Raw genomic sequence first — 25,211 nt, 5'->3', positions numbered from 1 at the left:
ATTGGCAAAAATTTTAAAAAAGATAAAGATTTTCACCTGTAGTTGTTCCATGCATACACTGTACATCAGCTAAATCTTCAACTGGTACAAAATTATCATTAAATTCATGTATGAAGATAAGGAGTTGGGCTCTGTCATTTACATAATTACTGTCATCCAGTGCCACACTAAAATATTTCATTTGTTTTATGTTTTCCAAAAATTGTTCAAACAAATTCTCTCCAACATCTTCTACTCTTTGCATAATTGTTTGTTGAGACAAACTAATGTCTTGTATGCCCTAATGTGTAGCACAGTTGGTAGAATCGCCATCCTCCCCACATCAGGTGGAAAAGATGTGAGTTTGAGTCCCATCAGTGTTGTGAGGAATTTTTATGAGCCTTTTTCACAATGTGGCTGAGTTTGTCTCAGGCAAGGTTTTTTTCACCTGGAAACGGGTTTTTCATACAGCAAATAGAAAATCGACCTCAGAACACACAATTTCTAAAAAAGAGAAATTGTGTGTTCTGAAATCAAGACACTACAGACAATAAATACAGAACAATATGGCCTTAGCTGCTGATGCTCCTAACATCCTATTACAACGTCTTGTATCATTGTTCGTTTCTCAAAACAGATTTCTTCCACAACTTTTAACAAACAACGTTTAACAAATTCACCATTGCAGAACGGTTTACTTTCAAATGTGCAGTTTGTTAACTAGCACTTACAGCAGATATATTTCTTGACTGATAGGTTTTTCAGTGTGTTTTGTTGATCTCTTAATTCATTCTGTAATTTTGAACACCTTTCTTTTCGCAACACTCCTTTATATTGGTCATAAGATTTATGCTTGGAATCATAGTGTCGTTTTAAATTATGTTCTTTAAAACTCACATTATCTCCTTACACACCAAACACACTTAAATAGTAGAATTTCAAAATATGAAACGATTGATACATACATAACTGTATTAAGCCGTATATTTTAGATAGTCATGTCACTCGTGTACAACCAGGAATGTATCAAACATGTACATGTGACTGACAACAGGTACACGTTTAATACCCTCCAACTCAATGCTTGCTTGCATGCTTGTACATGAGTGTCAAGACTATCTAAAATACTTTAGTTCACTTTTTTTCCTTAATTCGTTTTGTAAATTTGAACACTTCTTTTTGCAGCACTCCTTTATGTTGATCACATGATTTATGATTGGAATCAGTGTCATTTTAAATTATATTCTTTAAAAACTGACAGTCTCCTGACACACTAAACACATTGCTTTTTCGTGGTAATCAATGAAGACATAGTCTTCGGTCCACCTTGGATCAAAAACAACACTCCAAATCGATTTTCCCTTTTTGGAACATTTTTAAGAATGATTTTTTTTAAATTCAATACAAATTAATAATTAATTCAATGCAATGAACAAGCTATATCAAAATACATAACTGTATTTAGTGTACATATGACTGCACTGAACCACATGTACTTGTTTGATACAGTCGAGCTGGATGCTTGCATGCCTGTACGTGCAGTGGCGATCGATGCTGTTTTAGTTCACTTTCCGCATGGGCCTTATAAAAATTATTTATGTGCCGTAGGTTGGACACCACTATCCTAGATCATTCTGAGCCTGATTGTTCTTGTTAGTTGTTGGTTTTATTGCTAAGACCTACTAGTCACACATGATCACTTGTCTGATTGGCATAGTCTGATGTCATGCAGTTCTTAACCACCAGTATGCCTGACTAACTGGAACCACTGTTATCATGTGGTACAGGTAGAAGGGTGATGAAACTCTCTACCTTGTGTTGGCTTTGGGTTGGTGACTGCCCAGAGTTGAGTGTTTTGTGTTTTCAGGTTCTGAATCTATTGCATGTGAAGAGAGCAATATGGCTTTTCCAAATTGGTAATGTACTTCTGTAAAATACCCTTATGAATATAAAAATTGACCTATAGTTAGATGACCTGTATCTATTAAAATTAATAGAGTCAGTGTGTATAAAGTATATTAATACCGAATTATACTGTTTAAAAAAAATGTCTTGTGCTGGAAATCCCCTCCCCTCCTTAGTTTTTTAGTAGTTTTAATCTATTAAAATTAATAGTGAGTCAGTGTGTATAAAGTATATTAATACCGAATTATACTGTTTAAAAAAATGTCTTGTGCTGGAAATCCCCTCCCCTCCTTAGTTTTTTAGCATTTAGTTTTTTAGTATGTTCTCAAACCAGCCTGATAGAGCGTTGCAGCTAATGTTTTTTTTTTTTTTTTTTTTTCCCCTCTCCATCAAAGATGTAAACTCACTTTTCTAAACTAGTTTTGCGTACTGATTTAAAATATTTCTTAGTTTTTTCCTAGAACGTGGAGTTTTTATAATTCCACTGCTGATAGCATAAATACAAATTAGTTAATTAGGAGGATTTCATTATAAAACACAATTAGTTACAGTTACATTTTTATCACTTTTGTAGTTTAAATCTATACTCTTTACACACATAGTTAAAATAATATGGCATTATTGTGATAAAGATATATATATACAATTTAAAAATGTGCAGATGACCTCCTTTGATACACTTTGTCCAGGATGTTGTGGCACAACATCCACCAGTAGTCTGCCGACAATCATTCATCCAGAAACCTTGGTAGTGATTTTCTGCTGATTAATGCCTTGATGGAATTGTTCCCTCTGCTCATCACTCACAGTTTTTAGGAAATAATTCTAAATGTGAATGCAAGAAATGAAGTTTCAGTAACCTCAACATTCCATTTCTTTATATACATTGAACAGTTTCTGAACTTTATCTTTGTATACAGAAGACCTGTGATTATACAGAAAAGCTTCTACAAAACTATTTAAAAGCCTGCCATGCTTTTAATTCCATTTAATTTCCATTAAATAATTCTATTTAATTTCCATTAAACAACAGTTATATTTTGAACTCCTTGCATGCCCATTAACATACCAGTAACTTTAAGGTTACCACATATATTTCATTGTGAGGCCAGTACTATACTGCTTTGAGTAGTGTCTTCTCTTTATGCTATGTCCCTTTTAGATGAACAGAGTGGATGATGGGGATGGACAGCTTAAGTTCCCATTATGCAAGGGACCAGCCTTCAAACTTTGCTGTAAGGAGTCAGTCAGGAGGCATCATTCAGATGTAATATGTACTAACAATGTTAGTCTAAGAAGAGTAGTACCCATTGATAACTACTCTCTGCCTTTTCCCTCTGCAACTATCCCTTTATCTATAGCAGTAAGTTTCCCCTAATGCCACATGGCTCCAGTTTGTACAGCTTTTATTCATGTGTTAAAAGCTTTAAAAAATCTGAGTAAATGATCTGAGTAAATTTTTTATAACATTTACTTAGATTCAGTTTCTTTGTGATCTCATAGTAGGTAATCAAATTAGTTCTGTTCTGGGAAAATAATAGTCACTGTTTAAAGAAGTAATGTAGGATCATTTAGACAGGAATGTAGTTATATGGCAGTCACAGCATGGATTTTTTAAGAGGTGATGTTTGTTTATGGGCTTTACAGTGCAAAAGAAGCAAGGCCATAATGCACCTATTAAGACGTGATCTTGTCCAATTTGATTGTATACATATGATGCATTAGGAAAAAACTGGATTCAAATATACTGTTTTTGACATCATGTGCTTAGATTTCAGGAAAGCTTTTGATATAAATTTTTACAGCAGTTTTTCACATGAAGACTTGTAAAAATCGAAGCAGTGTGGTATTAGGGGCAAGTTACTGTTACATTGTTGTTGTAGCAGTAAATTGCCCCTAATATCACACTCAACCATCTCTCCCTTTATAGGGATGGTTGAGTGGGAGAAGACAGAGTAGTTATTCAATGGATACTACTCTTGGACTAATATTAGTGCAGTGCTGGGCCCATTGTTGTATGGGCTGATAAGTGGCAACTGAAGTTTAGCATTGACAAATGCAAGATGTTGCATATGGATAGCAATAATTCCAGATTAATGTATCAACTGAGTAGTACCAATATTGAAGGTAGTAGAGAATGAAAGACCTAGGAGTGATTTTGCAAGCATTGAGATTCTCTGAGCGGGCAGACAGTCTTCTAGGAGAGCTTACAGGGCTTTATCAATGATATACTTAGCTCCTTTGAAATAATGAAGGTTTAAAATCTTCATTTTAGGAAGAATGTGGATCTTTTGGAACAGGTGCAGAGAATAGCAGCAAGATTAATGAGGTAATAAAATGATACTATTACTAAAAAAGAATTCTGTAAATTTCAGGGTCTGGAAACTAGGCACTTGCATGGAAATCTGAGTGAGGTGTTTAAGGCTCTGAATGGATTGAGTAAGCTAAATGTTGATGACAACCTTACAGCTCAGATAATGCATGGAAGGAAGCACAAACTTAAATTGAGGAAGGTTGGGGCAGGATAGATATACAGAAATTTGCTTTCAGCCAATGAGTAGTTGACTGTTGGACAAACTTTCATCTGGTGTTGTGGAGGTGAGTAGTTGGATTAATTTTAAGGAAGAATTAGAAAAATTAAGGGTGTTTTTTTTTTTTTTTTCTGATGCTGCATAAGCTTGCCTTTTTGCATCTTTTGCCAATACTAATACTAGTCAGGTAAGCTCTCCTCTTAACAAATCCACTCTCTTATTGTCATGTAACTACATTCCTATCAAGAAAACCTTGCATTAATTATTTCTTAAACCACTGACTGCATTATTTTCTCTGGCAGGGTCTGGAAACTAGGCACCAGTATCTCTTAATTGGAATCTACAGCAAAGTATTAATCCTGAATCCAAGGTTCAGTTATGGGTAAAGGTTTGCTTACCTCTTTTGCTGCATCTGTTAATATAATTGTATTGATTCCATCAGTCCCAGTTTCCTTATTTACTTTTAGTTTCAGCAATTTCTCTTTCAGTTTCCTCTCATTATCATAAAATTTTTAATGTAGTTACACTCCATTTCACTTCTGGTATCCCCATCACTAAAAACTTCATGTGTGAACGTGGTTACAGAATATTTATTCATTTTGTTAGTGACCTGTACAGGATCATTAATAGTCATGCCATTCTTATCTAGTACACCAGTGTGGTTCATTCCTTACTATAAGCAAATAATCCTTTGCTGTTTTTCTTTCTTAACAAAAGATTTTTGTAATCTGCCTTAGTGTGACTAACCTCCTTAGTAACTTGGCTGCAGACTAATTTATACTTACTTATGTTCCCTGATAACTTTTAATCATTCATCTGTTTCATTTTTTTTCTCTGTTTCTCTCTCTGTAATTCCATCAGTTCATTTGACACCCATTTAGTTCTAAACCTTGAACAGTATCTCTTAATTGATATAAAGACTTTAGCAGCATCTTCAGTTACTTCCCTGAACACGCTATTTAGCATTTATGTTTGTTAATGACATCAGGTTTAAAAACTGTCTTAGACTATTGTAATTGCTTAATGAAAACAAATTCCTTTACCTTTGACAGTAGTTATACCTTAGATGATTAACAGAACGTCTTAAAGTACCATATATGAATTAGACTAAATGGGGTTGATAGCATAAAGGCTTAATTGCCGGTACTCACCTCAATTTACGAGATACTTTCATATAAATGTCTTCTGTTTGCAATGTGGGTAAAAGAACTATGCATTTAAAGAGTCTCGATCTCGCTTTATGCATTGTGAAACACGTGGGAATCTCGCTTGTGTCAGGTTCCAGACCAGTGAAAGATTTGTCGGGAGGTTCGTATTCAAAACATTAAGATTAGTATTATGGCGACACCATTCTGTAACGAGTGCCTCATATTTAAAATCCAGTTACAAAATTTTTCAATAAGAGGCACTCCTTATAGAATGGTGTTGCCACAATACTAATCTTAATGTTTTGAATACAAAAGTCCCAACTTTTGTTTACCTTTCACCCATCTGGAACCTGATACACGCGAGGTTCCTATGTGTTTCGAAATGCATCAAGGGAAATCAGGGCCTTTTAAATGCCTAATTCTCCTTTTACCCATCATTGCCAACCAAAGATGTTTATATGAGTCTCTCGTTACGACTATTGGCCTCATTTAGCTTTAACGTTAATATCACATATATGACAACCTGGAATAAGATATGGTGCACTTCTTCTTCCCTGGGCAAATCTTAACCACGGATCTTATATTTTCGTCTTTATTTATTATTTTTAAATTTTTTTAATTTGTAATCTATATCCTAAATTAGTTTTAATCCTATTCCACCTTAACATCATGTAACAGTGCAGATCAGTTGAGGTGAGTACTGACAATTAAGCCTTTATGCTAAATTTAGTAGTTATACCTTTAACTAAATTCATTAGTGATGCAAAACATTAATAATAGGCAGGAGAGAAAATTAATTTTGAGTTGTCAATAATTGAACAGCAATGAGATGTGGTAAAATATCAGAAAAGCTTGAACATTTTATTCAGGAAATCTTGCCACTTGGGAATCTTTTAAAAGAGAAAGGATATCTACTTCATGGACAGTATTACACGAAGAAAAATTTTAACATATTACATTGGGAAACTTTTGGCATGAAGCGGGTTTTACTGTATTTCTTTTGGGAAAACTGGCAAAGCACTAAGTCTTGGAACAAGTGCAGAGAAGCTGCACCTCTTTCAAGGTGGCTGCTTATGAGATATTGAATGGCATCATGCAGGGAAGATATACATATTTGTTAAATGCAGAGCAAATGTGTTAATTTAAAATTAATTAATAACTCACAACTATTGTTCATTCTGCCAGAAGTTTCCCTTGTCCTTGTGTATTGACTCAGACATACCAACTTAAACCTTGCGGACCTGCCTGTGGAGCAGCAGCAGCAGGGGTGTATTTAGGGGGTGGGCAGAGGGGGCATATGCCCCCTTAACCAAAAATTTGAAATTAAATAAAAAGAATGCAGGAGGCATTCTAAAAAAAAAAAAACTCGAAAACCTGGTCACTATGCTCTCCCCCTTATGATGATACCTGGACCTGGTCACCATGCTCATGCCCTCTCTTATATGATAATACCTGGATATGCCACTGAGCAGCAGTATGTATTTCAGAAGTCAGTATGGATTGTGGATTGGAATTTATGGTCATTCGATGGTGGTTTGATGCTGTATCAGCAGCTTTGCTGTATGTACAACTGAAACTTGTCTGAACTTCACAGAATACGCTGTGCTGGGTAAATGCTATTCAAAGATGGAGAACTATATGTGACATCTGAATGAGAGAAAAAAAAGTGTCTGGATGGCCTCAAAAATCAAGACATGATAGGTCGGGTGACCGAGCAGGCCAACGCACGGGACCACCACGTCCCGTGCGTTGGCCTGCGAGATCACCTCATCGGACCTTACCTGTTACCGTGTCGTCTAACCGGACCTATCTACTTGATCTTTCTGCAGCAAGTATTGCCACAACTTTTGAGAGATGAACAGATTTCTGCATCGACGCAACAGACAATGTGGTTCCAACACGACGGAGCCCCTGCCCATTATAGCGGAGATGTTCGTAACTACCTGGATGTCACATTTGGTCAACAGTGGATCGGACGTGGTGGTCCTGTGCGTTGGCCTGCTCTGTCACCCGACCTATCATGTCTTGATTTTTATTTCTGGGGTCATATGAAATCGCTAGTTTATGACACCCCTGTTGACAATGCTGAGGAGCTGGTTGCAAGAATCGCAGTAGCTGCCGAAGAAATTCGAAATTCGCCTGGAGTATTCCAGAATGTTCGGATGTCCATGCGTCGGAGATGTGAGGCGTGCATTGTAGCCCGTGGAAGAAACTTCGAACACTTACTTTAATCCATGTACCTTTTGCTTCTTTTCATGTATTATTAAAACGATTTCTCACTTACGGTCTCTTTTCTTTATGGCGCTTCTGTGTACAACACCGCTTCAGGAAAGCATTTCCGACCCCACATTGCTATATGATTTCGAGTTGTCAGGATGTACCCTACCCCTCTTAGAAGTTCTGAAACGTTTAACTGAAACACCCTGTATATACTTAGTACACCATACACCGACTAGATGATGAAGGGACACCTAGCCTCAAACGCTTCTATTTTATTGCTTTTTATTTATATTTATTTATTTATATACTGTTAGTAATCCTGAGTATAACCTCCATGCACAAGTACCTGGTGGGTGACCACCCAGGTGTGAACCAACGTAAGCAGGGGTCGAGGTGTGGCGCCCACACCACATGGAGGAACGCCGCCCCCTCTATGTTACCAGGCAGTACTAGGTGGTAGATGACTTTCATCAACTGGTGAAATACCACCACTTTGCTTATTGGAGGCTTGAAGTGGTGAAACCCATGTTTAGTCTGTAGAGCTAAGTTCCGGTCAACCCTTCCCTATCTCTTCCATCATTCAGTATGATTGATGACTTTTGAGCTTATGATGAACATCGTGGCGAGATCCAATATTCCTTACATTTCGAAGGTACAGCTCTAAAACCGTGTTCGCATTTTCTGCCTACACACTGGACTGAACCTATTGGTAACTCTCTAGGAGGCTTCCGGATCAGCTAGTGTATAATCTTGCTACCTCTACTCTGCCAGATAGTGACTGGAGGGAGTCCGAGTAGTGTGTATGCGGGGGAGCATTGTCGAGGCAACGTTATGTCAGGGATCTGGGTATATTCTTACCACGTGTACGCCATAACCAAAAATTTCATTACTTCTTAGAGCATGTCCCACCCACTTTTTCTTACTATTGAATACACCATGAATTGTCAAACTAGTAGAGCAAGTTTATCTGCGAAAAGATCTAAACCTCCCAAGCACTTCCTAATTCATTTCACAAATATACGTGGTCTCAATTCTAATCTCAATGATGTCCATTTCCACTTGCAGTCTACCAAACCCCATGTACTTTTTCTGACAGAATTTCAGTTATCAGTTGATTCAACTACTGTTCATCTCAGATGCCCAAATTATTTGCTGTATGATTCCTTTCGCCTCAAAGGTGGTACTTGTGCATATGTCCCTTCTGATGTTCCCTGTCAGAGACTTGGCAATTTGGAATCTCCTCTCTTTGATCTTCTCTGGCTTAAAATCTCTCTACCTCATTGTGTCAAATTCATCTGTTGTCTCTACCGTTCTTCCAATTCCACTAATCACTTGGAGCTCTTTGCAACTTGACTTTCTCCAGTCCAACTTTCCTAACAGTGAGGTAATTTTCCTTGGTGATTTTAATGTTCACAACTCCAGCTGGCTTCCGTTTTCTAGTCACACCGACCCAGCAGGTCGAGATGCTGAAGCTTTTGCAATTACTAATGACCTTGCACAGATTGTTCATTTACCTACAAGAATACCGGGCAATCCTAATCATACAGCCAATACGCTTGATATTTTTCTCACAAACAACCCTTCTAAGTACACGGTCGAAGTGAGAGGTCCTTTAGGCACTTCAAATCACAACTTGGTGATTGTCTCTTCTCCAATGGAACCTTTATCTCATGGTTATTCTCAACCTCGTGTCGTTTGGCATTACAAGAATGCAAAATGGGATGACCTGCGAGATTTCTTTTCTTCTTTTCCTTGGTTGGATTACTGTTTCAAAACTTCTGATGTCAACATTTGCTCAGATCGTGTCAGTGAAATTATTCTTGCAGGAATGGAATCCTTTATCCCACACTCCACTTTAAAATCTTGTCCTTTATCTAAACCTTGGTTTTCCAATAAATGTGCTAAGGCTGTCCAAGAGAAGAACATTGCATATCGTAATTGGCTTGTTTCTAATTCTTCAGTTTCATTTTCTGCCTACACCAAAGCTCGCAACAGTTGTAAAGCTGTTATTAATCAGTTCAAACTAGAGTTTGAACAGGCTAAGAGTAGAAAACTTGCTTCTTGCCCTAATGGTAGCCGAGCATTCTGGTCTCTTGCCAAAGCTATTGGCCGCAACTTTTGCCCATCTCTGCTCCCACCTCTGTCCAAACCAGATGGTTTGGTTGTCACTTCAGCCAAGGATAAAGCTGACCTGCTAGCATCCCATTTTTCTTCCAACTCATGTATTAATGATCTTGGTAAAACATCTCCCACCATTCCCAACATGCTCCATTCAATGCCTCCTGTGGTCTTCTGTCAAAAGGATGTCAGAAGGATTTTGACGAATCTTTAAGCTAAGAAACTTGTTCTTAAAACCTGTGCTTCTGAACTTACTCCTCTTCTTTGTCGCCTTTTTCACTTTCTTATTCCAAAGGTGTTTTTCCTTCTGCTTGGAAATTTGCTCATGTCCAGCCAGTTCCTAAAAAGGGTGACAAATTCCTCCCATCCAATTATCGTCCCATTGCAATTACTTCTGCTCTTTCTAACGTAATGGAGAAATTAATTAACCGCCAACTCTTAAACTATCTAGAAACCTTCCGTCTGATCAACGATCGCCAGTATGGATTCTGTCAGTGTCGATCCACTGGTGATATTCTGGCTTATGTTACCCATTTATGGACTAATTCAATGGAAAGGTTTGGTGAAACACAAGTAGTTGCTCTTAACATCTCAAAGGCTTTTGATCGTGTTTGGCATAAAGGTCTTCTAAACAAGGTCTTCTTCCATCTTATGGTTTGCCAACTGTTTTTAGTAATTGGTTATCCAGTTTTCTCTCTGATCGCTCACTGAGGGTGATGGTAGATGGCTCTCTGTCTTCTGACTTCTCCACTAATGCCGGTGTCCCCCAAGGTTCAGTTCTTTCCCCCACTCTTTTCCTCTTGTATATTAATGACCTTCTTCCATTGACTGGAAATCCTATGCATAGTTTTGCCGATGATAGCACATTGCATTCTACTTTCCATTTTGAGAAACCTTGCCCTGCTCAATCAGCTTCAACTTCTCGAAAATCTGCTACCAGTTTCTTAAATGCCGATCTTCAGGTAATTCTCCAGTGGGGCAAAGACAACTTAGTTGATTTCAACCCTTCAAAACTCAGTCTTGTCTTATATCTCGCAAAAAGGCTTCTTCTGCACCTATGCTTATCTTTAATGACACTCCGATTTCTAGGCAAAATGATATATCTCTTTTGGGGATTACCCTGACTTGTAATCTCTCTTGGCACAAGCACATTACAAATATTGCTTTCTCTACATCTAAAAAACTTGGTTTTCTCTTTCGCTCTCAGCGTTACTTTTCTTCGAAACAGCTGCTCACTCTGTATAAATCGCAAATCCGCCCTGCCATGGAATATTGTTCCCACATCTTGGGGGTGTTGCCCCCAAAACCTCTCTGAGGCTTCTTGATTCCATTCAGAAGAGGGCAGTTAGGTTAATTAATGATTCATCTCTAACAGAGTCTCTCCACTCGCTTTCTCATAGACGTACTGTTTCTGCTGCATGCTTCTTCTACAGATACTTCCATGGGCACTGTTCTTCTGAATTGGCTTCTATAATTCCTGCTCTCTCTTTCAAAACAGTCCGAACACATGCTGCCACCAGCCAACATTCATTTACTGTCCAACTTCAAAGCCGACCGGGCTAGCCGAGTGGGTAAAGTACCTGCCCGGCAACCCAAAGGTCGCGGGTTCGATTCCCGCCTCGGGCTTGGATCAAAGTTCTGCAAAAACCTTGGGAGGTGCAATATGGCCACAGAAGCCGATGCGCCAACAACTACCAAATCAAAAAAAAAAAAAAAAAAAACCAACTTCAAACCCACAGAACCAAGTTTTCATCTTCCTCATTTATTCATTCAACTGCCATTTTCTGGAACAACCTTCCTTCATATGCATTTCCTGAAAATTACGGTCTACAGAAGTTGAAGTCCAATGTCAACAAATATCTTCTTTCGTCTTCTTTTTTATATATTTAACGAAATATATATATATATATATTTCGTTAAAATATATATATATTAACGCTTTTATTTTATATGTTTTAATACTTTATTTATGCATATATCTATTTATTTATTTATTCAATTTAATAAAGTTTAACTTAAACCAGTCTGTTGGTTGTTACTAGAAATTATATAGTGAAAGATTGGTCATTCCCAATGGTTTGGTTTTGAGACTGTTTCAGTTGATTTTATATTTTGGTGGTTCCCAAAATCACGTATATGACCTACTTGAGCATTTTGGACAGCTGTGCACTACATGCAATTTGGCAGTCAGTAGTATGAACTCTACAGAAGTTGCAGGTGTTGTAGAGTGTTGAACCTCTCTTCATGATGTTTTGTCCTGATGGGCATGTTTGCGTATGGAGTTTGACAAGAGAGTGCTTCCCCTTCAGAGTACATCGTCTCAACTATGTTGTTTGGTTTAGAGGCTGTTTCAGTTGAATTGATCTGCTGGTGGTGCCCAAAACCATGTAATTTACCTACTTGAACATATTGGACAGCTGTGCACTACATGCAATTTGGCAGTAGTATGGATTGCTATTAATTACCATTTTGTCTGTGCTCCATGTTATACAGCAAAAGCCATACAGGACTGGTTTTTAGATAATGACTTAAAAAATTGCATTGGCTGGCTCAGAGCCTGGACCTCAACCCCTGAACACTTGTGGACCAGTTAAAGCACCACATTGCATGGGGCAAAATAGCCTTTTTCCTAAATGGCTTTGCAGGAAGAATGAAGGTGAATTTTGTCAGAAATCTACCAGAAGTTTGTAGAAAGTATGCTCAGGAGTTTTTATACAGCTCCTGGGTGTATATTCTTATACTTTCTACTGACAGGCCAAAATTTTCCCCATTAAATATTAACTTTTTGAGTTAAATGCTCTTTTTTGCAATTACTTGTGTGTGTTTCTGAATTGTTTTATTGTCATTTAGTATAGGTAAAATGTAAAAATAGTATAGATAAAATGTAAAAATAATTCTGTATGTAAAATTTTAAAAAAATTGTGTACTGAATTTATTTTCCTTAAGCTCAGAAAAGCATTACCTGATTTATCCTTTCTTCATATTCTTATTATGTTAAACAATATTTTTTCCCCTTTATAGATAGCAAAAGTTGCTAAACCTGATAATTCAGAAGTAAATACTGCAGCTTTTGAATGTGCTGGTATGTATTACATTCTTAATTGTGAAATATTTCTCATAAATAACATTGGTGCAAAATTATGAAAAGTAAGAGGACTTTATTGTCCACTCTTTAGTATTTTGGCTAGCAGGATTTGAATTTCTTGATAAATCCTGGGGTTTTAATGCTTACAATAGGAATGAACTTTTACCATGATTTGCCCTAGTATTGAACTACTTTAAACAAATGGCATTGCCAAAAGATTTGTGCCATTTATTTAAAAGATAAGACAGTGCTGAAAATGTTTGATATAAGCTGCCTTGCAGTAGCTACCATTTAGAACTTTATATTATAAAATAGTTAATGCTGTTTTCAAAATTGTGATAAGTAGGAAGACTTTCCTTAATCATAATTTCAGATGATTGATTGATTGTCTTCATGGGTTATATCCAGCTAGACTAAAAATTACTAAACACAATTTACATTGTGATAATCACATGCATTCTTTATGTACATAAGTCCAGTTGCACCAATATACAGTGTATACAAATTATTTTCGATGACTTCATTCCAAGACTACTGCTAACTTGGTATCACAAACTAATATGTATCATTTACGGGAACTTCAATCATAACTGTGTTATAAATGTGAAATATAAATATAAGACATAAGTACTGAAATTTTTATTTATTTTCAAGTAATTCTATTCAGATATTTTCTCTGCTTCCACCCATATTTCTGTTAATCATAACCTTATTAAATTTTCTGATAAGTATAGCTTCTTTTTATTTTTATTTCAATGAAGTCTCCCCTAAAATTCTTGGTGTTAAACAGTTTATTACTTCTATTGCATGTTTTGCTAATTCTGAATTTTTTTGTGTCATCTTTTTTCAATGTATTCTCTTGCAGTGTTCTTCTATTCTTGTTCCTAAACTATATTCTGTTTCTTCATGTAAGAAGAGCTTCTTGATGTTCTTCTATTCTTGTTCTTAAACTATATTCAGTTTCTTCATGTAAGAAGAGCACTTTCTCATCATCTCTTATATGTTTCTGGTTGGCAGGCTTGACAATAAATGCAGTGGTCTTAATTTTGAAAAAACTAGAACATAAGTCTGTTAAACATAAGTATTTAAACTTAAGTTAGCATTTTTAAGTTTGTCACTTTTACAACAGAGAATATCATTGTGTTAGTGTGTATATGAATATTGAGGAATAGAAATCATCAAACCATCATCAAACATTTCACTTAAAAAACTTAAATTTACAAATTAAATTTACAAATTCACAAATTTAATAATTGGCAGTTGAATATATTTTTTTGTAGCCATTTATTGATGATGCGTGCACGTCAACTCTGTGTTTAAATCATGTCCATATTCCATAGGCTGCTCATGGATATTCTTCTATAGATGAGAGCCATGGATGACTGTGCATATCAGTGCCAACCTAGGGAGCACCTTAGAAGTCCAGAACAGTGGTAGAGCTGATATTCACATGTATGAGCTATGTATACAGAATATAGGAAAAGTGTAGTCATTCTCTGAAACCAGGACTTCTATTTAAATATTCATGCTGGTGGGCCTGTTAGTAACTCGGAGTATACCTTACTTTCCTCATATAAAAGGTATTATCAAAGAAATGTTAATGTGTAGAATACTAGAAAAGGCTTCTCGTGTGTGTAAATCAACATAGGCAAGGATCAAAGTGTGCCAGATACTGCTTATGAATACAACTAACTTTTCTCTGAAGCCCTGAAGTTGCCTAAACCATGTTGGGGCGCCTCCGTAGCCAGGTGGGCAGGAGCAGCAGTGCGCAGCACACGCTTTTTGATTAGACCGAGGTTCGAGCCCGTGACCACCAAATACGGAGGATGTGGAAAGGTCAGGGAATGACCACCGCATATCCCTGGAGCAATATTTAGTTGCTAATGCTCCTAAAAACCAAATAACAACAACAACAAACCATGTTGGATTCATTCAAAAGCAAAGTTCCACTTTTCTGCATTCTTTCTACCACTTAAAATGAGTAATATTTTGACTTTATGAGCACAATGTCACAAAATACCCTTATTTTTGAAATGCAATAGAGCTTTGATAATCTGAACTAATTGAGACTTGGGGTAGTTCAGACTTCCAATATGTTCAGATTTTTGAACTTATCAAATTACTTACTGCAAAAGTTCAGTAAGTTTAGAAATTAAAAACACTAGCTTCAAAATCTGAGGAACTGCCTAATTTTTTATTATATCCAGTGCATTTTCACACAACAAAGGGCCAGATATAGGTTCTCCTAAACTTCGTCTCTGTGTGAACCATAAATAAATAGCATGGCTGGGTTATTAGCTGTTCTCATAGTGGGGTTTTTTTTTTTTTTTGTGCCATCTGACTCAAGTTTTGATGCAAACTTTAAAATTTTTTCCTTATTGTTTTTAATATCTGTTATGGTTACTTTGGAACCTTGTAAAATTTTGCTAACGAAGACCTGCTTACACGTATCTGACTTGCATGTATCACGTTAGTTGCTATTTTTGCATGCTGTGTTCTTTTTTTTTTTTGGCTGATGCTACATAAGCTCATACACTTGCTTTCTTGCATCACATGTCACTAATACTATATTTCTCTGATTTTCACTTATTAGAATTGCCCTTTAATAGAATCAATATTCAATTTGTTAACATGGTCAAAATAACCAGTGCTTGCTGTAATTATTTTATGGTGCAAGCATTAAAAAAAAAATGAAATGCTGGCTTGTTCGGATTATTGAAACTCGAATTTCTAACATTCTACTGTACATTAATGAAATATATTAGTAAATAAATTTGATGAATTTGAAGTGCTGGTCAAGACATCAAAGGTGGATATTGTTGAAATATCAGAGACATGGTGTCCACTCAAAATCACAGATATAAGGAATGCAGAATTGGAATTTGGAGAGTATAATGTGTACAGAAAGAATAGAAAGGGAGGAGGGGTTATGCTGTTAGTTAAGAAATGTATAAAATCTAAAACATTGCATCCAGTTGACATTGGTGGACAGTGCAATTTTAAGTCAGTTTTTTGTGAAATAAGCACCGGGAAAGTAAAAATTAGGGTAGGAGTGTGTTATAGGACAATTGACTCTTGTGAGTACAATGAACAACTATACAGTGAAATAGAGTAGGCCAGTAAATCAGAATGTCTTATAATGGGGGATTTTAACTTTCCAGATATTGACTGGAACTTGTGGATTGGTCAATCTCCCACTAGCAGGACTTTTGTGGATTTACTGGATGATTGTTTTCTAGAGCAGCATGTTTGACAGGCAACCAGAGAGAGTAATACTCTTGATCTGGTTATTGGCAGTGATCACAATGTACTGATTTGGGATTTATGTAACTACCATCAGGGGTAGAGGGAAGCGTTTTTGCTTTCATAAAGGTGACTATGGTGGTCTCAGAGATTTTTTTTTAAATTCTATAGAGTGGGACCAACTTATGATGTCACCAAAAGCAAATTCTAACTGGAAAGCATTGAAGGACTTAATCTTAGAAGCTACCAGGCTTTTCATACCAACTAAGATGTATTGTTCAATGTTTAGGCCTAAATAGATGTCAGTTGAACTAATGGGACTCATTTTTTATTTTATTTTTTTTTGTTAGTTGTTGGCACATCATCTTCTGTGGCCATAATGCACCTCCCAAGGTTTTTGCATTTTACTGTGATCCAAGCCCAAGGTGGGATTTGAACCCGCAACCTTAGCCCAGTTGGCAATGGGACTCGTGGCAGAGAAGAAAAATGCACGGGATGCATATAAATTATCAGGCAACAAAGAAACCTATGATAGATATAAGCTAATCTGTAATCAAGTCACAAAGGAGGTTATGCAAGCAAAGACAGATTACGAGAAATCTTTGGCAAAAGTTGGAAAGAAAACCAGCAAAGATCGAAGGGAATGAATCAGATTGGTCCACTTGATATTGATGGTTTGACTGTTGATAATCCTGCTCAGTAGCTGACAAACTGAATGAGTATTTTGCATCTACATTCACACACGAGGAATTCTGTAGTGAAGTGGAGAATAGAAGCTTATTACACTAACAGGGAGTTAAATGAATTTGTAATAACTGAGAGCAAAGTAAAGGAGAAATTGTTGAAGTTAAACATAATAAAGGCACCTGGGGTGGATGGGATCCATCCAAAGGAAGTGAGATAACCCTTAGCCTAATTATGAGAGCATCATTGGACTCAGGGGAGGTCCCTACGGACTGGAGATATGCAAATGTATTTCTACTATTCACAATGGGGGATCAGAGGGTGACATGAGTAATTACAGACCTGTTAGTTTAACTTCTGGTCCTAGGAATATAATGGAGAAACTGGTTAAAGAAGCATTGCAGGATCATCTAGACAAGACTGCAGTAATAATTGAGACACAGAATGGGTTTATGAAGGGGAAGTCTTGTCTGATCAATTTGATTGGATACTATGATGTGGTCACAAAGGAATTAGATGCAAAAAATAATTTTGATATATACAGTAAACCCTATATCGATTTACCAGACAAATAATAATACAGTAATGTACATTAATCTCGACCATATTATTTTTTTTTTGTTGTTGTTGTTTGGTTTTAGGAGCATTAGCAACTAAGGCCATATTGCTCTGGGAATATGCGGTGGTCATTCCCTGCCCTTTCCGTATTCTCTGTATTTGGTGGTGACGGGCTCGAACCTTTGTCTAATCAAGAAGCGTATGCTACGCACTGCTGCTCCTTCCCACCTGGCTACGGAGGCGCCCTTAGATTACCGTGTTGTAGTTTGTTTCAAGTGCAAGAGGTGCTGTTTTGTTGCCAAACATAAGTAGTTCATTTTCTTTACAATCGGATCAATATGCGACTTGAACGTAAGTTTCGTATCAAATGTTACTCCCACATCTCTATGCGTCCCAACAACTGGGATAGGTTTGCCAATAAGTTTCGGGTGTACGAGCGTTTGTACAAAACTTCAGTGTTATTATTAATTAAAAATTAATAATAACCTATTTCCATTATTGTTTTGATAATTACCTACTTTTATTTTTATAATCACAGTAAATTGTTTTTTATGCTTTCTAAAAACATGTTCAAATAGCTGTTTTCCCAGATTACAGATAACAGATAAGAGAAGGCGGTGACGTGTGAGCTGAACGTGACTCGGGACACTAAACTGCAGGTCTACCAACTTGCTTTGTTTTGGTTCCACTCTGCCTCAAACTGTTGTGCAGTCAGGTTGTACACAGAGTGTTTCTGTGATTTCTGAATTGTGACTTTATTTATTAAATAATTTTGCAATCCTTACAGTTTAAAATAGCATCAAGTTATAGAGGAGTTAAAAGAAAGCTTGTGAATTTAAATGTGGCACAGAAATTAGAGCTAATTGAAAAATTAGAACAAGGCGCACGTGTTTGTGCTACTGTAGCACGTGTTTGTGCTACTGAACAAAATGTTTCTGAACAAAATAAAAAACAATGTTTCTGATATCCATAAATCAAAGGCCAACTTGCAACATGATTTTATGTTGCAAGTTGAAGGACAAAAATAGTGGAATATGCAAATGATCATAAATTTAAAAAAAACTATCTTAAAAATAGAGGAGACTGGGAAAAGGAATAATTAAAGGCTATGTATATAGGAAAATTCAACAGTGCAACATTACATAGAAATTTAGGCAGAGATATGCAAAATTTATGGTCAATGTTTTTGTAAAGACAATGTAACTGTTAGGAAATTACACTTATTATTATAACATAATATTCTACAAGAAGTATGATCACTTGTTGGGTTCCTGGTTCAGATGACATTATCACAGTTGAAATGTGTAGAATGAAGATTCCTTGTAACTGTATTTAGTTATTCTTGCCATTGATTTGGGAACCAGTATCTGTTCATTATGCTTTTAATATAAATTAGTTTATAATGGAATACTTGGCCATGATTTAAAGTTAACCCCGAAAAAGATCATAAAGTCATCTCATACCTGATAGGACAGTGCTACCTGTAATTTTAACAAAGCAGACTAGAATAACAACTTAACTTGCATCTTACTCTACAGCCAGTATGTACAGCAAGAGCACACTGACAACTTAACTAATTACATTACTAGTTGTATATTATCTGCAGTAGAAATTTTCCTCCTAGAAATCTCTTCTTTGGTGAAATGCAGATTTTTCCAAAGCCAAGCTAGAAAAAAGAGATTTCTCCATTACTTTATAAAGAAAAGAAGTAAGTGCAATGGGATGATAATTGGATGGGAGGGATTTGTCACCCTTTTAGGAACTGGCTGATATGAGCAAATTTCCAAGCAGAAGGGGTAACACCAATAGAATAAGAAAGTGTAAAAGGGCAACGAAGAACAAGATCCAGGAGTAAGCTGAGGAGCACAGAGTTTGAGAAAAAGTGGAGAAATACCATCAGGATGTGGCACTTTCTTGGCATCAAAGACTGTTCAAACTTCTGATATCCTTGAGGTTGTCACGGACATTCGCTCAGATATGCCAGACAAGCTGTACTTGCTACCTGGGAGTCTAAAACGCTGGTAGAACTGATATTCGGGTGACACTCAAGCCAAGTGGACCCAATTTCGGCAAAGTCCGGATGGTCTGTGACAGCCAAATCCTCTGCTTGCACCTTCACGATGGTGGGACTGTTAGTAATCCTGGGTATAACCTCCATGCACAAATACATGGTGGGTGACCACCCAGGTGAGAACCAACGTAAGCAGGGGTCGAGGTGTGGTACCCGCACCATACGGAGGAATGCCGCCCCTCTATGTTACCAGGCAGTACTAGGTGGTAGATGACTCATCAACTGGTGCAATACCGCCACTTTGCTTATTGGAGGCTTGAAATACTCAAACCCATGTTTAGTCTCTAGAGCTAAGTTCTGGTCAATCCTCCCCCATCTCTTCCATCATGCAGTATGATGGATGACTTTTTGGGTTATGATGAACGTCGTGGCGAGATCCAATATTCCTTACATTTCAAGGGTACAGCTCTAAAACGGTTTTCGCAGGCCAGCCACTAGTTAGTACACTGGACCGAACCTATTGGTAACTCTCTAGGAGGTTTCCGGATCAGCTAATGTATAATCTTGCTACCTCTACTCCTGCCAGATAATGACTGGAGGGAGTCCGAGTAGCGTGCATGCAGGGAGCATTGTCAAGGATCTGGGTATATTCTTACCATATGTATGCCATATCCAAAAATTTCATTACTTCATCAGCATGTCCCACCCACTTTTTCTTACTATTGAATACACCATGAATTGTCAAACTAATAGAGCAAGCTATCTGCAAAAAGATCTAAACCTCCAAGCACTTCCTAATTCATTTCACAAATATACATGGTCTCAATTCTAATCTCAACGATGTCCATTTCCACTTGCAGTCTGCCAAACCCCATGTACTTTTTCTAACAGAATTGCAGTTATCGGTTGATTAAACTACTGCTCATCTCAGATGCCCAAATTGTTCGCTGTATGATTCCTTTCGTCTCAAAGGTGGTACTTGTGCATATGTCCATTCTGATATTCCCTGTCAGAGACTTGGCAATTTGGAATCTCCTCTCTTTGATCTTCAATGGCTTAAAATCTCTCTACCTCATTGTGTCAAATTCATCTGTTGTCTCTACCGTTCTCCCAACTCCATTAATCTCTTGGAGCTCTTTGACTTTCTCCAGTCCAACTTTCCTAACAGTGAGGTAATTTTCCTTAGTGATTTTAATGTTCACAACTATAGCTGGCTTCCGTTTTCTAGTCACACCGACCCAGCTGGTCGGTGTGACTAGAAAACTGCTGAGGCTTTTGCAATTACTAATGGCCTTGCACAGATTGTTCATTTACCTACAAGAATACAGGACAAAACTGCTGAGGCTTTTGCGATTACTAATGACCTTGCACAGATTGTTCATTTACCTACAAGAATACAGGACAAAACTGCTGAGGCTTTTGCAATTACTAATGACCTTGCACAGATTGTTCATTTACCTACAAGAATACAGGACAATCATACAGCCAACACGCTTGATCTTTTTCTCACAAACAACCCTTCTAAGTACACGGTTAAAGTGAGAGGTCCTTTAGGCACTTCAGATCACAACTTGGTGATTGTCTCTTCTCCAATGGAGATTTTATCTCATGGTTATTCCCAACCTCGTGTTGTTTGGCATTACAAGAATGCAAAATGGGATGATCTGCGAGATTTCTTTTCTTCTTTTCCTTGGTTGGATTACTGTTTCAAAACTTCTGATGTCAACGTTTGTTCATATCGTGTCAGTGAAATTATTCTTGCAGGAATGGAATCCTTTATCCCACACTTCACTTTAAAATCTTGTCCTTTATCTAAACCTTGGTTTTCTAATAAATGTGCTAAGGCTGTTCAAGAGAAGAATGTTGCATATTGTAATTGGCTTGTTTCTAATTCTTCGGTTTCATTTTCTGCCTACACCAAAGCTCGCAACAATTGTAAAGCAATTATTAATCAGTCCAAACTCGAGTTTGAACAGGCTAAGAGTAGAAAACTTGCTTCTTGCCCTAATGGTAGCTGAGCATTCTGGTCTCTTGCCAAAACTATTGGCCGCAACTTTTGCCCATCTCTGCTCCCACCTGTGTCCAAACCAGATGGTTCGGTTGTCACTTCAGCCAAGGATAAAGCTGACCTGCTAGCATCCCATTTTTCTTCCAACTCATGTATTAATGATCTTGGTAAAACATCTCCCACCATTTCCAACACGCTCCATTCAATGCCTCCTGTGGTCTTCCGTCAAAAGGATGTCAGAAGGATTTTGACGAATCTTTAAGCTAAGAAACTTGTTCTTAAAACCTGTGCTTCTGAACTTACTCCTCTTCTTTGCCGCCTTTTTCACTTTCTTATTCCAAAGGTGTTTTTCCTTCTGCTTGGAAATTTGCTCATGTCCAGCCAGTTCCTAAAAAGGGTGACAAATCCCTCCCATCCAATTATCGTCCCATTGCAATCACTTCTACTCTTTCTAAAGTAATGGAGAAATGAATTAACTGCCAACTCTTAAATTACCTAGAAACCTTCCATCTGATCAACGATTGCCAGTATGGATTCTGTCAGTGTCGATCCACTGGTGATATTCTGGCTTATGTTACCCATTTATGGACTAATTCAATGGAAAGGTTTGGTGAAACACAAGTAGTTGCTCTTGACATCCCAAAGGCTTTCGATCATGTTTGTCATAAAGGTCTTCTAAACAAGCTTCCATCTTATGGTTTGCCAACTGTTTTTATTAATTGGTTATCCAGTTTTCTCTCTGATCGCTCATTGAGGGTGATGGTAGATGGCTCTCTATCTTCTGACTTCTCCACTAATGCCGGTGTCCCCCAAGGTTCAGTTCTTTCCCCCACTCTTTTCCTCTTGTATATTAATGACCTTCTTCCATTGACTGGAAATCCTATGCATAGTTTTGCCGATGATAGCACATTGCATTCTACTTTCCATTTTGAGAAACCTTGCCCTGCTCAATCAGCTTCAACTTCTCGAAAATCTGCTACCAGTTTCTTAAATGCCGATCTTCAGGTAATTCTCCAGTGGGGCAAAGACAACTTAGTTGATTTCAACCCTTCAAAACTCAGTCTTGTCTTATATCTCGCAAAAAGGCTTCTTCTGCACCTATGCTTATCTTTAATGACACTCCGATTTCTAGGCAAAATGATATATCTCTTTTGGGGATTACCCTGACTTGTAATCTCTCTTGGCACAAGCACATTACAAATATTGCTTTCTCTACATCTAAAAAACTTGGTTTTCTCTTTCGCTCTCAGCGTTACTTTTCTTCGAAACAGCTGCTCACTCTGTATAAATCGCAAATCCGCCCTGCCATGGAATATTGTTCCCACATCTTGGGGGTGTTGCCCCCAAAACCTCTCTCAGGCTTCTTGATTCCATTCAGAAGAGGGCGGTTAGGTTAATTAATGATTCATCTCTAACAGAGTCTCTCCACTCACTGTCTTATAGACGTACTGTTTCTGCTGCATGCCTCTTCTACAGATACTTCCATGGGCACTGTTCTTCTGAATTGGCTTATATAATTTCCGCTCTCTCTTTAAAAACAGTCCGAACACGTGCCATCACCAGCCAACATCCATTTACTGTTCAACTTCAAACTCACAGAATCAACTTTTCATCCTCTTCGTTTAATAATTCAACTGCCGTGTTCTGGAACAACCTTCCTTCATACGTATTTCCTGAAAATTACAGTCTACAGAAGTTCAAGTCTAATGTCAACAAATATCTTCTTTCGTCTTCTCAACCTCCAACCCAAGCACGGTACTAAGTACCGTGTTCTAATACCGCTCGTGTTTGGGGTTTACATAAAAAAAAAAAAAAAAAAAAAATCCCTTTGACAGAAGACCACAGGAGGCATTGAATGGAATGTACTTAGAATGGTAGGAGGTGGTTTACCAAGATCATCAATACACGAGTTAGAAGAAAAGTAGAATGCTAACAGGTAAGCTTTATCTTTCACTAAGTTGGCAATGGAACCTTCTGGTTTTGATAGAGATGGAGAAAAGTTCCAGCCAATAACTTTGGCAAGAGACTAGAATACTCGACTACCATTTGAACAGGAAGCAAATTTTCTACTCTTAACCTGTTCAAAATCAAGTTTGGACTGATTAATAACTGCTTTATAATTGTGAGCTTTGGTGTAGGCAGAAAATGAACCTGGAGATTTGGTTGCAAGCCAATTCCAATATGCAACATTCTTATCTTGAACAGCACATTTACTGGAAAACCAATGTTTAGATGAAATATAAAATTTTAAGGTGGAATGTCGAATAAAGGATTTCATCCCTACAAGAATAATTTCACTGACATGATCTGAACCAACATTGTAATCCAACCAAGGTAAAGAAGAATAGAAATTGTGCCGGTCATCCCATTTTGCTTTCTTGTAATTCCAAACAGCATGAGGTTGAGAATGGCCACGAGGGAAAGGCTCCATTGGAGAAGAGACCATCACCAATTTGTGATCTAAGTTGCCAAAGGGCCGCTCACCTCAACTGTGTCCTTAGAATGGTTGTTTGTGAGAAAAAGATCAAGGGTGTTGGCTGTTTGGTGAAGATTGTTTAGTATTCTAGTAGGTAAATGAACACTCTCTGCAAGGTCATTAGTAATTGCAAATGCCTCAGTATCTTGACCAGCTGGGTCCATGTGACTAGAAAACAGAAGCCACCTGGAGTTATGAACATTAAAATCAACAAGGAAAATTAACCTCACTGTTGGGAAAGTTGGAATGGAGAAAGGCAAATTTCAAAGAGAGGAAGTCAAAGTGTTCCAAGTGATTAGTAGAGTTAGGAGAACGACTCCCAACTACACTAATCACTAGAGGCAACAGATGAATTTGACAGAATGGGCTTAGAGATATTTTAAGCCAGTGACTATCTAACAGAGTAGAGGCAGTGCGATTATACACTAGCTGATCCAGAAGTCTCCTGGAGAGTTACCAATAAATTCAGTCCATAGGCTATATAGCCCGTGGACAGCCGGCTTGCAAACACCATTTTCGAGCTGTAACTTGCAATGCAAGGAAGATTGGATCTCACTGTGATATCCATCATAACCCCAAAAGCCATCAATCATTCTAACAGTCCCAAAGTGCATGCCGTGGATTTGGTTGTCACAGGACTGGACTTCACTGATATTTGGTCTATTTGACTTGTCACCTAAATATCAGTTCCATCAATGTTTTAGACTTCCAGGTAGCAAGCCTAGCTTGATATACCTGAGAAAATGTCTGTGACAGCCTCAAGGACTGGGGAGCAGCAGTGCGTAGCACACGCTTCTTGATTAGACCAGGGTTCGAGCCCGTCACCACCAAATACGGAGGATGCGGAAAGGTCAAGGGAATGACCACCGCATATTCCCGGAGCAATATGACCTTAGTTGCTAATGCTCCTAAAAACCAAATAACAAAAACAAAACTCAAGGACTGGTCTATTAAAAGAACAGGTTAGAAAAGCCAATATCCTCAATAATACAGAAAGCTTGTCAATGCTTCTCTTTTCTAGCTTGAACAAAGCAATTTTCTAGTATCTTTTAAATGTTATGCCAACATTTGAGTATCCAAATACAGCCCTTCAATCTATTGTACCACACCATGTACTAAGGTAAAGAAGAATAGAAATTGTGCCGGTCATCCCATTTTGCTTTCTTGTAATTCCAAACAGCACGAGGTTGAGAATGGCCACGAGGGAAAGGATTTGTTGAAGAATTTTATGTTCAAATTTAATTT

The 25,211-nt window shown here is 37.5% G+C and overlaps 1 protein-coding gene across 4 annotated transcripts in view; it reads left to right on the top strand.

Annotated features, from left to right (window-relative positions):
- The window catches only part of LOC150085522 (ran GTPase-activating protein 1-like), a 384,391-nt gene that overhangs the window by 303,068 nt on the left and 56,112 nt on the right, over positions 1-25,211 (top strand). For 3 of the 4 annotated variants that reach the window (XM_090374091.1, XM_090374088.1, XM_090374089.1), the window contains exon 13: positions 12,923-12,983. In XM_090374091.1, the coding sequence (XP_090230217.1) occupies positions 12,923-12,983 (61 nt within the window). Of the gene's footprint in view, positions 1-4,717; positions 4,798-12,922; positions 12,984-25,211 lie in introns of those variants that run through there. The other variant, XM_090374092.1, reaches the window with a different exon arrangement.

Source organism: Mastigoproctus giganteus, chromosome 5 (assembly GCF_048544385.1).
Source record: "Mastigoproctus giganteus isolate SK-2022 chromosome 5, ASM4854438v1, whole genome shotgun sequence".
Classification (NCBI taxonomy): Eukaryota; Metazoa; Arthropoda; class Arachnida; order Uropygi; family Thelyphonidae; genus Mastigoproctus; species Mastigoproctus giganteus.
This window is presented reverse-complemented; position numbering and strand designations above follow the sequence as displayed.